The 14,981-nt window shown below is 33.5% G+C and overlaps 1 protein-coding gene across 2 annotated transcripts in view; it reads left to right on the top strand.

Moving 5' to 3' along the window:
• LOC123714926 (phospholipid-transporting ATPase ABCA3-like) overlaps positions 1-14,981 on the top strand; it is a 30,997-nt gene that overhangs the window by 13,831 nt on the left and 2,185 nt on the right. For both annotated transcript variants that reach the window (XM_045669597.1, XM_045669598.1), the window contains exons 12-29: positions 163-392; positions 855-1,020; positions 1,787-2,020; positions 3,568-3,709; positions 3,944-4,053; positions 4,282-4,501; positions 6,691-6,856; positions 7,382-7,597; positions 7,850-7,954; positions 8,232-8,403; positions 9,040-9,165; positions 9,665-9,788; positions 10,679-10,809; positions 11,318-11,442; positions 11,869-12,040; positions 13,377-13,538; positions 13,928-14,085; positions 14,502-14,650. In XM_045669597.1, the coding sequence (XP_045525553.1) occupies positions 163-392; positions 855-1,020; positions 1,787-2,020; positions 3,568-3,709; positions 3,944-4,053; positions 4,282-4,501; positions 6,691-6,856; positions 7,382-7,597; positions 7,850-7,954; positions 8,232-8,403; positions 9,040-9,165; positions 9,665-9,788; positions 10,679-10,809; positions 11,318-11,442; positions 11,869-12,040; positions 13,377-13,538; positions 13,928-14,085; positions 14,502-14,650 (2,908 nt within the window). The remainder of the gene's footprint in view (positions 1-162; positions 393-854; positions 1,021-1,786; positions 2,021-3,567; positions 3,710-3,943; positions 4,054-4,281; positions 4,502-6,690; positions 6,857-7,381; positions 7,598-7,849; positions 7,955-8,231; positions 8,404-9,039; positions 9,166-9,664; positions 9,789-10,678; positions 10,810-11,317; positions 11,443-11,868; positions 12,041-13,376; positions 13,539-13,927; positions 14,086-14,501; positions 14,651-14,981) is intronic.

The following is a 14,981-nucleotide window of genomic DNA, read 5'->3' on the forward strand; positions in this document are numbered from 1 at the left end:
TCGTTTTGTTTCCCGCAATCGGTTACACGAACAACCTGTTCGTGTGACCTTTATGCTTTCTACTCCATTGAACTTTGACAAATGCGTGCTTTTATCTCAATGTCATCTTTAGTGTTGTCAAATCAAAACGATTATGATATTTATAAATATTTTCCTTTTAAGGTAATGTTTCACTAACAAGGGGTAGTGTTAAATTAGCGGGCTACAACATAGCATCTCAGTTGCAACTTGCCCGCGCGCACCTCGGTTTATGTCCGCAGCATAATGTGCTATTTAACGAGCTCACTGTTAGAGAGCATTTGGAGTTCTTCGCGCGGCTTAAGGGGTTCTGTGGCAAGGAATTGGATGACGAGATAAATATGTTAATTGAAAAATTGGAAATGCAGGAAAAGGTGAGTTTGGGTTTGTTTAGGACGTTTTCCGCGAATTTAGTTTGTATCTACTTATACTTATAAGGTATCGTTAATGCAACACTATAACTTTGAAAATAGCATTAACTTTAAAAGTGTACGATGAGGTGTGCAATAAGTTTTGAATTATTCTTTCTTTGTTTCTAGATGTAAGATTTTATTGAAATGCTCGATAGCAGGTCTGTTTCAATATATATATACACACTATATCGAAATCTACAGAATAATAAAATTTCTGTTACAAAATAGGATTGTAATCTAGTTAAGAAAAAAGCTCCCCATTATTCTATCATTGCAATGTTTATTATCTGTAGTAGCGTCTGTCTTAGCGCATGCGCGATTATGTTGGACCGGGTTTTGGCGCCATGTTTAACTCTTAGGAATACCATTGAAAATATAAGTTCTATGACCAACCTTAATAATTAAAATAAACAATATTTTTAGCGCAATTATTTATCGCAAGGTCTATCGGGTGGACAAAAACGGCGCTTATGTGTTGGTATTGCGCTTTGTGGAGGCGCTCGAGTCGTTTTATTAGATGAACCTACATCAGGCATGGACCCGGCTTCCCGAAGAGCACTTTGGAACCTTTTGGAAAAAGAGAAAAAAGGTTTTTATATGAACTATAAATCTATTCAAAAAAGTTACTAGGTATTAAAAGTAATTCGAATGTGGATGTTGTTAGTAAATGTTTCAATTGAAGCACATCGATCACGTAATATACCATAATTTTAATCTTACCATATGATAAAATCAAAAATGATCCCAAATTTTTAAGTCAGTTCTGTTATGCATATCCCGAAACGCATTTCTACGTTTGTTATTCTAATTTGGATTTAAGATAAAACAAAAAATATTGTCTATATCAAATAAACGTATTTATACTTCATGACTACTTATTTTCTTATTGTGATAAAAGTAGGTAATATCCACCACGGAAGCGAAAAAATATTAGCGCTTTTATCCAGATAAAAAACTCCCTTATATTAGGCCTTGATTGGAAAACTATGTACAGACTAGTAAGTCAGGTGAATCGTACACAACTATATTTTAATATCCTCATTATAAGATTTTTGTTTTACTGTCACTAATTATTTAATACATATATATTTTTTTATAGGAATATAATTTTGCAATAACTTATCGCATTGTACCCCTTTTTAGATGACATATACTTTCTAAGGGTTCTGTTTGTTAGATATAGTCAATACAGGGCTTGCTGTGTTTGCATGTTAAAGTGTGTACCGATTTTACTATAATGCCCGTTGGCAAACCTTTTTTAAATAAATACAAAAAATATAAACGGAGAGAAAATGTTATACAATTTAATTTAAAATAGAAAGTGTTGAATAATATTTATTTCAAAATGATTTTAGGTAGATCAATGATACTGACAACACATTTTATGGACGAGGCTGATTACTTGGGTGATCGAGTGGCTATTATGTCGAATGGGGCCTTACAATGTATCGGTTCACCCTACTTCTTGAAGACGCACTATGGAATAGGATATACACTTGTGGTTGTTAAGGAAGAGGGATTCCAATTGGATGTATGCACTAAAATCATTTGCAAATATCTACCTGATAGTGTTCCAAAGGATGACGATGGTATGTATGAAAACATATTTTCATTAGCGTACCAGTCTCTTAAAAGCCGGCAACACCCCCTAAGCCGATGTAAGTGAATTCATTTTAAAATTACGACGTGTTACGATGCATTTCTTTTGTTTTTGTCTATCTAGTTAAAGCTCGCGAGACTAGCTAATAAAGTTTGACATAATTTTTAAATTTTTTCTAAATCTAAAGGAACGTAACTTTCAATTTTAAAAAGTCATAATGAATATTATTATTTTTATACGCATGGGCTTTGGTATGGGATGCTACTTGTGTAGACACGTGGTATCCCGTCTCACTTCCCGCGGACTAGCACAAAAGCTGGGGCCGCCCCAGAGCAGGCGGAAATAATAAACGGCTCATATATAAGAGTCTTTCCTCTAACTTCCATCTCTCTTGATCCGTGGGGTCTTGAGTGAACGGGCACTAATTAAAGATTTAATGTGGCGCTTGGTAGATAATACCAGCGGCCCCAGAGCTGGTGCTTTCCTCGCTCGAAGAAAGCGCTAAAGAAAGCGGAATTGTTAAAATAAGGAGAATTAATAGTCGCGCCTAAACCGTTTAGGTCTGAGCCTTGGATTTCTGTATCTATTTGGTGATCTTTTGTTTTTTCTAATGGGCATCTAGATCATGTTTGTGTGATCAGTGTTTTGCGTCTGACGCGCGCTCGACTGTATGAGCTAAGAAATAATTTCCTCACGATATTTTAGTTCACCGTACGTGAGTGTTAAATACGCAGGCCAACACTGCATAAAATTAACCTAACTATTGACCGATGTCCAAATATTGATTCAATTAATTGTAATGTTATTATCGCAAGAGATTTATTTCTGTAGATTAAATTTTTTGGAAACTCATATCTAATCAAATTAACAATCTATTTAGATTTTAATATACCAATACCTATATCAGCCTAATAAATTACTCATAATTTAATATAGGAAATGTTATGTTTTACCTTATTATTATTACATTACATAGAAAATCTAATTAGACTAGTTATCTTACTATAGACACCATTTGATAGAGATGTATGACTACTTAAGTTGTTTTTTATGAATAGTTTCTCGAGATATTGTATGTTAAATACCAACATATATAACAAACTATATGAACACGTTTCTGAATATAACTATAGCTATCTAAAACAAACTGCTTTTAGCAGTAAGACCGCCCATACATCTTTTGTCTTCATTAATAAAAGCGTTCAGATTCAGCAGACATTTGAGTTTTTTTTATTGGAGTTCATTCAGCAATCAAATATTTTTATACGTAAAATTTTCTTACTACCAATTCATTGGACTACATAGACTTTTCGAATACATTGTAAAGTAAAGGGATATTTTCCTCAAAGCAATAGAGATGATATGAAAATTACAGTATCCAAAAAAATATGGAACAATCTTAATAATAAGTTTGGCTTAATTGTACTGTGATCGGCGCCATAAATTCTCCGCAAAGACTTCACAAAATTTTAATTTCCATCGCTATTTTAATTTAATCTAATTTTAAGATTTGTATTTGCTTTTACTCTGTTTTAGCCGTGGAAGTAACGTATAGACTACCAACCTCGAACCGAGAATTGTTCGAAGAAATGCTAAATGATTTGGAAAATAACAGATCTTCCATTCAGTTTAAAAACTATGGGTTAATTGCAACGTCTCTAGAAGACGTTTTTATGTCGTAAGTTACTAAATAATATTAAAAGTTTTATATTAAATTATTCCTTAAATTTAAATAATAAATGTACGTTACTCTTATGTACAATGAAATATTAAGCAATCTCTAATAAATATCAGTTCTAATTTAAATATTTACTATTTACATACATTTATACATTTAAAATTAATAACTAGATAAAAGGCACACTTTGACGAAATTCAAAACCGTGTATTTATGTCATTAAAATCCTTTTAGTGTGGGTTCGGATACAGAAATAAGTTCTTTGTCCGAGGATGCGACGACATTTGGCGAAAATTCTGATGATCTCAAAGACAGTGGTTTCGACGTCTCGTCTCTGGAGAGATGTAAGTCCTTTTTTATCAATTTTGTTTAACGTTGGTTTTTATACTCTTATTGTTAAACCAAATTTATCACGAATAACGGTACTGTAATCATAGTACCGCACTTCGACATATCCTATAGCAAAACAAGTGAGTGTTAAATCTAAATAGATATTGTTACCTTATTATGTAGTCACCCAGCTCCACTTGAATTCCAAGCTTAATTTATTTGATCAAAATTGTAATTTTCAGTGGACAAAGTATTAGTAAACGAGACAGGTCACAGATTACTCTGGCTGCACGTGAAGGCCACTTGGTTAAAGTTATGGTTGGTCTGGACTAGATCCTGGGGTGTGTTACTACTTCAAATTCTGGTGCCAGTATTACAGATAAATATCAGTTTGGCCCTTACAAACTATATTTTAATTAATCGCTCCACTGTCGTTTCGAGACTTCTATCGCTTACTGAAGGGTAAGTTTATATTATAATTTTATTATTGTAATATTAGGTCCTTACATACGAAATTGGCGTTTTGTCGTACTGGCCACTTTGACCTCAAATACCTGCTCTTTGGTTAGGAATTTCAAATTCAAATTTGTACAGCTATTTACTCATGTATTTGTGCTTCGATGACCGTCATTCATTTGTTTCTTTCTTCTGTTTTTTTCTGTTTGCGTCACTCATTTTACAAAATGGATAACTTAAAGTATCGCATTATTTACGAGTACGAGTTCCGCCGTGCCACTTGTGCTGCGGAAACGATTCGAAGGGTGAATGATGTGTATGGCGGTCATGTTGCAAAAGAAAACACAGTTCGTTTTTGGTTCCAACGTTTTCGTTTTGGAAATTTCGACCTGCAGAACAAGCCCCGCGGACGGCCTGAGACCCAAATTGATAATGAAGTATTGAAGGCTATTGTGGAAGCGGATCCATCGCAAACCACGTCCGAGTTAGCTGCGGTGTTAGTGATAAAACTGTTTTAATTTACTTGAAATTGGGAAGATTAAAAAGCTTGAAAGGTGGGTACCTCATGAATTAACTGAAGCAAACCGGCAAACGCGCGTCGACTGCTGCGTTACATTACTGAACCGGCACAATAATGAAGGTAATTTAAACCGAATCATTACCTGTGATGAAAAATGGATTATTTACGATAATCAGAAGCGCTCAGCGCAATGGTTGGATCCTGGCCAGCCAGCCAAATCCTGCCTCAAGCGAAAATTAACCCCAAAAAAGTTACTTGTGAGCGTTTGGTGGACTAGTGCCGGTATTGTTCATTGCAGTTTTCTCAAATCTGGCCAGACTATTACGGATGATGTCTATTGTCAGCAATTGCAAACCATGATGGATAAGCTAGCGGCTAAACAACCTAGCCTGTCAATCGCTCCACGCCACTGCTACTTCACGACAACGCTAGACCACACACTGCACAACAGACGGCTACCAAATTAGAAGAGCCTCAATTGGAATGTCTAAGACATCCTCCGTACTCCTCGGAACTTGCTCCAACAGATTACCATTTTTTTCGAAATTTGGACAACTTCTTGCAAGGGAAAAAATTTAACTCTGATGGGGCAGTCCAAATCGCCTTCACAGATTTTATTGATTCCCGTCCGACTGGTTTTTGTAGTAAAGGCATCAATCAATCAATCAACTACCTATGAGATAGCAAAAGTGCATAGAAAACAATGGTTCGTACTTTGATTAATTAAATATATTATATTTAAAAATATTCGACTTTTTGTTCCTCCTATACAAAACGCCAATTTCATATGTAAGGACCTAATATTTGTAAGTTTCAGTAATTTTTTATCGAATATTTGTAAGTAAAAAAAATTGTTAAGTGTCATTTAAACGACCTTATTATAAATACAATTATATAATCGTTATTAAGTTAATTTAATTACAGTTAATATAGTTCATAATCTGTCTTTAGTCACGTTTGATATCGAAATATTATACTGTATATCGGCTGATAATTTGATGACGATATATTAATTATCATATTTGCATGATTTGATGACATGATTTTTAATATTCATACCTAAATAAAAATTAAAAGTATATTTATATTAATTAAGTACATATTAAATTAACAAAAAGTAAAAGTTCACCTTCTAGATTAAAACTTTCCGAATTTATGTATTTATACGAACTTGGATCTAGGCTCTGCATTTATAAAAATTTCAGTAAAATGAAATTTTCGAAATGTTTATGTGTAATTACAAATTAAATATGAAAAAAAAAAATTACTTCAAAAGCTTGAATTGCACCTAATGTTCCTAACAGTTGTGTCCCTCATAACGTTCTTGTTAATAAAAAAGATGTATTTAAGAAATGTTATTAATAATAATTATTATTAAAGCTTTATTAATTATATTTTCATCATCGTCATTAGTAAATAGTAATATTTTATCTTAAACAAATGAATATCGTAAAACATAGTAAAACGTAATATTACCGTCGCGTAATTAAACTGTTTTACGACAAAATTTGTACTTAATAAATCTTGTATATATTGTAATTATAAATAATTATTTATTTCGGTTATAATTATACTATGTAGGTTAAGAGTATTGTAAATACTACACTTTTATTTTTTGTAATTAAACGAAGTTTATTTTTAGTTTATAGAAAAGTACTAATATATTTTATTATAGATACATATCTACAGAGACGTTGATTTCTTTCAACGGGACGGAATCGTTGTCCCTGGGAGGCCTCGCTAAGGCTGGCTACGAGCTGATATTCAAAAATTCTGATCTCGATTCTATGATACTACACGACTTAGAAAATGGATCCGTTGACGGAAATTATTTGGAGCAAGTAAGTTAATTATTGCCCAAAGTTTTTTCAAATAAAACCTACGTTTCTACTTACATATTAGGTCCTTACATATGAAATTGGCGTTTTGTCGTACTGGTCACTTTGACCTCAAATACCTCCTCTTTGGTTAGGAATTTCAAATTCAAATTTGTAGAGCTATTTACTCATGTATTTGTGCTTCGATGACCGTCTGTCATTTGTTTTTTTCTGTTTGCCAATTTCATATTTAAGGACCTAATATTATTACTAACAACTACAACTGTTGGCCTCACCAGTTAACACATCGCCAATGTTTTGATATCCCACAGGCGCCGTTTTGTTATACCCGACGGAACATTCGTTTTTGGTTACATATGTAAATTTAATTTCTCTACAAACTAAAATTGGCAACGAAAGTTGCACAGAGAGTCTACTTACTAGGCTTGTAGCCTTAAGCTTCTTACTAGGCTATACGACTAAATAAATAGTGTTGTATGTTTTTTTTTCAGTAGCATTGTCTCACATATATAAATTCTTTTTTTTAAGACGGAAGATCCCGTGATAATGGGTGCGCTACGCAATAAAATCCTGATAGGCGCCACCTTTAGCGAGGAATCTGCAACCGCCTGGTTCAGCAACTTTGGTTATCACGATGTCGCAACTTCACTTGCAACTCTCCACAACGCGTTGCTGAAGGGTCTCAATCCTGACGCTAATCTCACAGTTTACAACCATCCCCTTGACGCGAACTATAGAGATAATGTGAGTGCCTAAACCCACAATCGGTAATACTAACATTCCTTGGTGTTTGTTAAGGGCCCTTATATGTGTTGATGTTATTTAGTTTTTATATAAATGAGAATAAGAATATTCTTAGTAGAATTTTATAATTTATAAATACTATGTTTTTTAATGAGAGTTGTAAAGATAAATAAAATAAACTATGTAGTTGTCGGACTTGTTCTTCTTTTGTTTTACTTTATATATCTCTCTATATACAGCATATATTTACAGACAGATCTCCAAACTATGGTCTCACTATTATCAATGCAAGTGGCCACCGCAGTTGGCAACAGTTTGGCTATCGCTAGTGCTGTCTATGTCATGTTTTATATTAAGGTAAACATATAATTAACCAAAGTTTTTTTTAATTTGCAGTTTTTTTTCAAAATTTACACACATGTTTAATAAGCATTTTACTCGTTTAAAGTTACTTTTTAACAGGCAGCTTAGTTAATAAACATTTTAGAAAACACACTTTTTTCGTGTAAAGGTGTAATTTACATATTTTTGTGATAGTTAATCAGTGTTGATTTTATGGCCATAGCCATAGAAACTGCTGTAAGATAAAATTTTATTCAGCAATCAAAATTTTAATATGTATATGTGATTTAAGGAACGTGTTATTCGCGCTAAGTTACTCCAAAAGGCAGCTGGTGTTCGTCCAATAGTGATGTGGAGTTCTGCAGCTCTCTTCGACTGGGTGTGGTTCCTAATACTCAATTTAACTATCGTCGCCTCCTGTGCAGCGTTTAATGTCATTGGCCTTAGTACCCCAGCTGAGCTCGGTAATATTTGAAACAAAATACTTAGTATAAACTTTATCTCTTCGAGAATAGAGTTTAACGACTTGAATACTTAAGCTCGAGGTACTCTTACACCCCTGAAATGAAATACTTATACGGTGAAGGAAATCTTCGCGAAACCAGCACTCCTAAGACAAAAAATAAATTGTGTCAGAGACAGTACACATACTTGAATAAAATGATTAAGAAATCGGAGCCTTTACCCTGTAACTTCCAATAACGAGTTCCGAGAACTAGACATATAAATAATTAAGATTTTAATTTTTATAAAATGGTAATGATACTCGATATAATATTTTGCATTTAATATAAAAACAAGGAAATGCAAATTACTCTGTTTTACAACTAACTACAAGTTAATTGAATACTGTTTCGGTACTCTGTAACTTTTAATAGCGATTGCATTGTCATTATTAAGTTCCAAAGTTGCAACACTAGCGCTACGGATATTGAGAGAACTATATCGAAAGTGCATGCAATGGTGTCGCTTGTGGAAGTTACAGAGATAGGCACATATAATTTTTTATTTAAATGAATCTTCAAGGCTATAAATAAAGTACTTTCATTATTTTAGTTTCACTTTTGGAGTGTATTTAATATTTGAATTACGCATTTCAGGTCGTATGTACCTGTGTCTCATGGTATACGGCGCCGCCATGTTGCCTCTGCATTATCTGTTCTCGCTTGTGTTTAACGGACCAGCCGTTGGTTTCGTTATAATGTTCTTTATAAATGTACTTTTTGGTAAGTATTTTTAATTATTTATATTATATAAAATAGTTTGGTCTAAGAATTGGGTAGGATTCAATTTTTTTGCGCGAACTTTGTTTAACATATATATTTAAAAATTTATACATTTTGAATCTGTACAATTAGTTTTATGACAGGTTAAAGAAACAGAAAATATTCTCAGTATAAGCGACACACATAAATTTGTCGACACGAACTGTCATTTTCATACAAATTTAGTTTTCGACTTTCATCATACACTACTGTTAAAGCATCTTGTCCTGATATTCCTGATTGCAACTCCTGCATCTGTCAAAATCAAAAAGTATTTGAGAGATAAACTTGTCTCTGACTCTAACTTAACTTGAAACAACTATTTAAAATGCAGTCCTCAGCAACATTGATTTTCAAAACCCTGAAAAAATATAATTGGAGTGACAGCTCCAAATCACAGATAATATTAAATTTAGCAAAGTAAAAAATGTAGTTATTAATGGGAACTTAAAATTTTCAGGTTTAATGGGTGCTCAGATAGTAGAAACTTTGAGCTCACCAATGCTCAGCACGGGTGCAGTAGCCGAGTATATGGACTATGTATTACAGTTCTTCCCTCTGTACAGTCTCGTCACCGCTGTTAGGTAAATATAAAGAGCTTATTTTTTTAATTATTGCCAGTTCAAATGTTCTTAAGAGATTTACAATCGGAGATATTGCTATGCTCAAGACTAGATTGACATTGTTTACATAACATTGCTGACATTGCTTTTTATAATGTGTCTTTAAAACGAGAATAAAAATCTACATAAAGCCCGACTCATAAAATAAAAAACTTCGCCATATTGCGGAAACAATAGAAACAATTTTCTCCACAGAGCAACAATCTTTAAGATGTCATTATTGATTGTCACTGTCATCATATCTCAAGGTGTGATGTAGTTTCGATCTGACGATTTACACTTAGACCACGCTAACAGCAGGGATATTTTGAGTTCAAGTGCGTTAAAATGTCGAAAGAAAAGTTTAAAACGAAAAGTTATTTACAATATAACGAAGTATTTTTCGCAAACAATGTCTGCAGGAATAAAGATAAACTCACAATGTCAAATGTCATGCCAATTTGCATTCTTAGTGTTGCTATAATCATAGTTAATTTGGCGCCCCCAGAGCAGTTTTTTTTTATTGGTCGTGGTTTATTTTGCAAATAACTTTTATCTTGCTTTGTGGTTATCGTCAGTTCTCGTCCGTTCTACGCCCTTGTTTTGAGAACTGGCAGTAATTGTAAATTTAGGAGCATTAATTTTATTCTAACATAAATAAATAATGTTTTTTTGAAATGGTCAAGTATTTTTTTAGAAATGCTTATAGATAAATAATTGCTACGAGCTGGTAGAAAACTAGTATCGTACATAGTTCTGTTTATACATTTCCAAGTTCTTCCCCGTTACTTTACTTAGCTCTATAGATATTATACATTTTATAACATTTAGTACACAAATTGATAATATAAGTTATTATTTATTTTTGCCAGAACCCTAAACCACATTGGTCTGACGAAGTTCTCTTGTATGGAGATGTGTGACTATCTGTTGTCCACTTTCCCCAACCTTGGAGAATGCACCATGCAAAGTATATGTGAAAACCTCTCGGAAAGTTGTTGTGGTATGGCTTCTGATATCTTTTACTTGTTTTGAAAAAAATCTTGAAGTTTTAAACTTTTTAGCCGTTTAAACGTTTTTCCCATCTTTGGAGGAAGTCAGTTTCCTATGAAACAGAAATACTATTTTGTCGGGAATCGAATCAGGACGTCTGGAGTTTGTACCATGCGTTAGCACAAGGGACCGTAACTATAATTATCTTCCCAATTGTTACAGGGCTTTGAACACCCCCAAAATCTTGCCAAGTTTTTAAAAACATCTAGTAGTGCTACCTTATTCTTGGCCGATTTTTAGCTGTTTCGTTATCATTTTCATACTAATAAATAGGTGATGAAATGCCTGACACACCCCGACTTTTGGATCTAAGCCATGCCGGTTTTCTCATGATGTTTTTCACCGTACGAGCTAGAGGGGATGTAAAAGCAGAAAAGTCCATGGGTGTACAGTCAGGGTTCGAACTTATGTCCTCAGCTCGACCAAGCTCAAGCTTTAATGTAATCAACCTCTTTCAGTTCGCGAGAACCCATACTTCGAGTGGGAGAATCCGGGAATCTCTCGTTATCTTCTGAGTATGATAATCTCCTGCGCCGTTCTGTGGAGTCTGATGATGCTGTTGGAGTACAGGTTGATTCAGAGGGTAAATATCATACATATATTTTCTTTATCGACGAGTATGTATATAAGGTATATATTTTAATAATATTTAAAAAATATTGAATACTATTAAAATCTTTAAAATATTCATAAGTCAAGTTGGGGACAGCAGACAAACGAGATAACTCTCTTAAAATAAGGCGGTTGACAATACCAGGTGGTTTCCACGTACGTTGTTGGCCTTTAAGGTTCGCTCTTCTCTTGACGACCACTAAGTCGTAACTGTTCGGAAGCTCAAACGAACATCTGGACATCTTTCATAGTGTCTTAAAAACCGTTCTGACGTGAACAAAATGTGGAGATCCTCCACGCTTAAGTACTTTGATATCTCGATTGGTTTGCATAATTCAGAGTAAGCCTGCTGACCCAAAAAAACCTGGTAAATAATTCTTAAAACCAATAATTATAGGTATTCATGTGGAGCAGACGCCCGGCTCCATTGGACGAAGCCACCTTAGACCCGGACGTAGCCGACGAATTGCGTCACGCGAAACAAGCGCCGCTCTCTGCGCACACGCTGGTTGCGCATTCCCTCTCCAAGTACTATGGAAAGAATCTTGCAGTTGATCAGATATCTTTCAGTGAGTGTTATTTTGATTTACTAGTCAATTTTTATTAATAATCTTTATATATATTCAGTGTGTGTGTTTGTAGTTGAACTCCTAAAATGCTGGAGCGATGTTGATGATTGTCTTGTGCGTTTAAGTGAATTCGAGGTATAAGTTTACAATTAGATGATATTTTTTTGTATTTAAAAGTTGTGTACAGGACAATATTTGGGCGCGCTAGTTTGTTATAAATAAGGTTTCTATATTTGCAAGTTCTTTGTTTAATTTTTGTATTCCTATTGCTATTATTATCAATACTGTTAGAATACAAAAGGAGAAAATAAAATAATTAATAAATTTAAGAGAAATGCAAAGGGTAAACGTTTAAACTATTATTGTGGTATTATGATAAAAACTTTAAGTATTTTTTTAAATCGCTATATTGTCATATATTGTCCCTTGCAATAAATTAAAACCGTATATAACATCATTGCGTTGTTTTTAAGACATTTTAATGTAAAGTATCACAAATAAAATTTTAAAAAATTTGTGCGTGTACTAAAGTTGTACCAAAAGGTGTACCAATGGGTATAAATATAGAGGTATGTATAAAATACACTAAAAATAAAATCTATTCATTGCAGTTATTATACCACAGCATATCTGTATTAATATATGATCAAGAAAGATCTATATCTAAAAAAAATGTGTGGGTGTACTACACATGTAAGTCAAACTTCAAAAAAATAAGGTTATAACCTTATTTTTTTGAAAAATGATCTACTATTTGTAACTTTACAGAAAATAAAATAAAGTTTAACAAAAGGCTTTTATAGACACGAACCAATCACACCCACGTGTTGGTGTATTGAAAACCAAAATCAAAAACCGAGTTAAAATAACTTAGATAAATAAATACCACAACCACACCCAAGTATTAGAAAAAGATATATAATTACTTACTTCTTTTAGAAATTCACTTGAATTACAATAAAAAATTAACCCTTTGATTTTGCTGACCACTTTAATATATATCACTATAGAGTGTTAGAAATAAATAAGGGCGCAATAGAAAAACGGTCAAGTCTAGTGGTGGGTAAGTCCGCTTAAACGACATCCCTACTCCGCTGGAGAAAGTACTCTTCGAATCAAAAGAAGAAAAAGATGGCGCGTAACGGAAAAATGTGACTGTAAATTTTTTTCCAACGCCGATAAAGAAGTTTCACTTCAAAAATCTCTACAACCTCTACTTGTGCATGAGTTTATTACTATTCCTTTATTGCGGATAACGAAAATATATGAAAATTACGGAACATTGTCATTAGTCCCATTTTATCTTTTTCTTGGGTTAAACGTGTATATTTTCCAGCTGTGGGAGAAGCTGAATGCTTCGGACTTCTGGGAGTAAACGGGGCTGGGAAGACCACCACATTCAAAATGCTTATGGGAGACGAGTCCATCTCAAGTGGAGATGCTTACGTGTGCGGACACTCAGTTCGCTCTGACCTAAATAAAGTTTATGAAAATATTGGTGAGTGAAGTTTAACGATTGTTGCATAGGCCGAGTTTTTATTATAAAACGAGACATAACTTCTACAAGTCGTTAATTTTATTCGATTCGTAGAACTAAACTTACGGATTCGGATTTTCGATGTTATTATTAGTTTCTGATACGATTGTTTTTGTCTACAATTTAGATATTTAGGGTAATTATTGCACATTGTAATAATATAATAATAATAAATCAAACTTTTATTTATTTCTGCCTATATGATTAAGCGTTATGTGATATAACCTTTAAAATAAATAGTCTAAATAAAACCTCTTTAAATAATGGTGTAAATAAAATCGAATTTATATCCGTCATATAAGTTTTATTAAATATCATAGACAATAGAGTAAAAATGTTTTTGTCTATAGGATACTGTCCCCAATTCGATGCAGTGTTTGGCGAACTGACGGGACGTGAGACGCTCCGATTGTTTTCACTGTTCCGTGGCATCCGTGACGAGTATTCAACTGCGCGTGCGCATATGTTGGCTGCTGCGCTTGGATTTACGAAGCATTTGGATAAGCGGGTAATGTTATATTTGACACTAATGGTTTTAATTTTGGATAATGAAGTATGATTTATTAATATATTGAGTTATGATCCTCCACACACATATTAAATACAAGAAAAAAAATTATCTACGTGTAAATCTAAACCATTCTGGACCATCCACTTGAATACGCAAAAAAAAAAATTCAAAGTCGGTCCTGCCGTTTTGTAGGAGTTTCAATTTCTGAGTAAAATGTGACGATGTGTGTGTGTGGTCTAATATAGTTAGGTAGGTAAAGTTCAATTTTAATTTTTGCACTGTCAAACAGTTATCACATCATCTGAGATCAAAACATCAGCTCTGCTCTTTTCTTCTCCTTTCTTTCTATTATTAATGTGTCTCTCTCTCTCTACTTAACAATCTTATTCGTCTTTGACGGTAATAATGCTCAGGTGGATCAGTACTCCGGCGGCAACAAGCGTAAGCTGAGTACGGCAATATCTCTGATGGGCGGGGCTCGGCTCGTGTTCGTGGACGAGCCTACTACGGGCGTAGACCCCGCCGCTAAGAGACAAGTGTGGCGAGCCCTTAGGAATGCTAGGTAACAAATACCTTCTATTATCTTTATCCATTTAAAAAATCTAACAGATTTTCCTAATATTTTTACATGTTTTAGTTAATTATGTATTTTATTTAAGTTGTATATTGTCTAATGCATTTACGATTTTTTTTCTTCTTTACAATGGTTGCATCAGAAGATAGTTTTTGAATTATATGAAAATTATAAATTTATTCTTAAATGTGTAGCAATTTAATTACACTTTTTTGTTACATAAAAAAAATAAGAGCAGAAAAGAAACTAAAATATAATAATAGGTACCAAGCCATGAAAATTTGTACGCAGTATGTGTATATGCAACGTAGTGTTATAT

Source organism: Pieris brassicae, chromosome 10 (assembly GCF_905147105.1).
Source record: "Pieris brassicae chromosome 10, ilPieBrab1.1, whole genome shotgun sequence".
NCBI lineage: Eukaryota > Metazoa > Arthropoda > Insecta > Lepidoptera > Pieridae > Pieris > Pieris brassicae.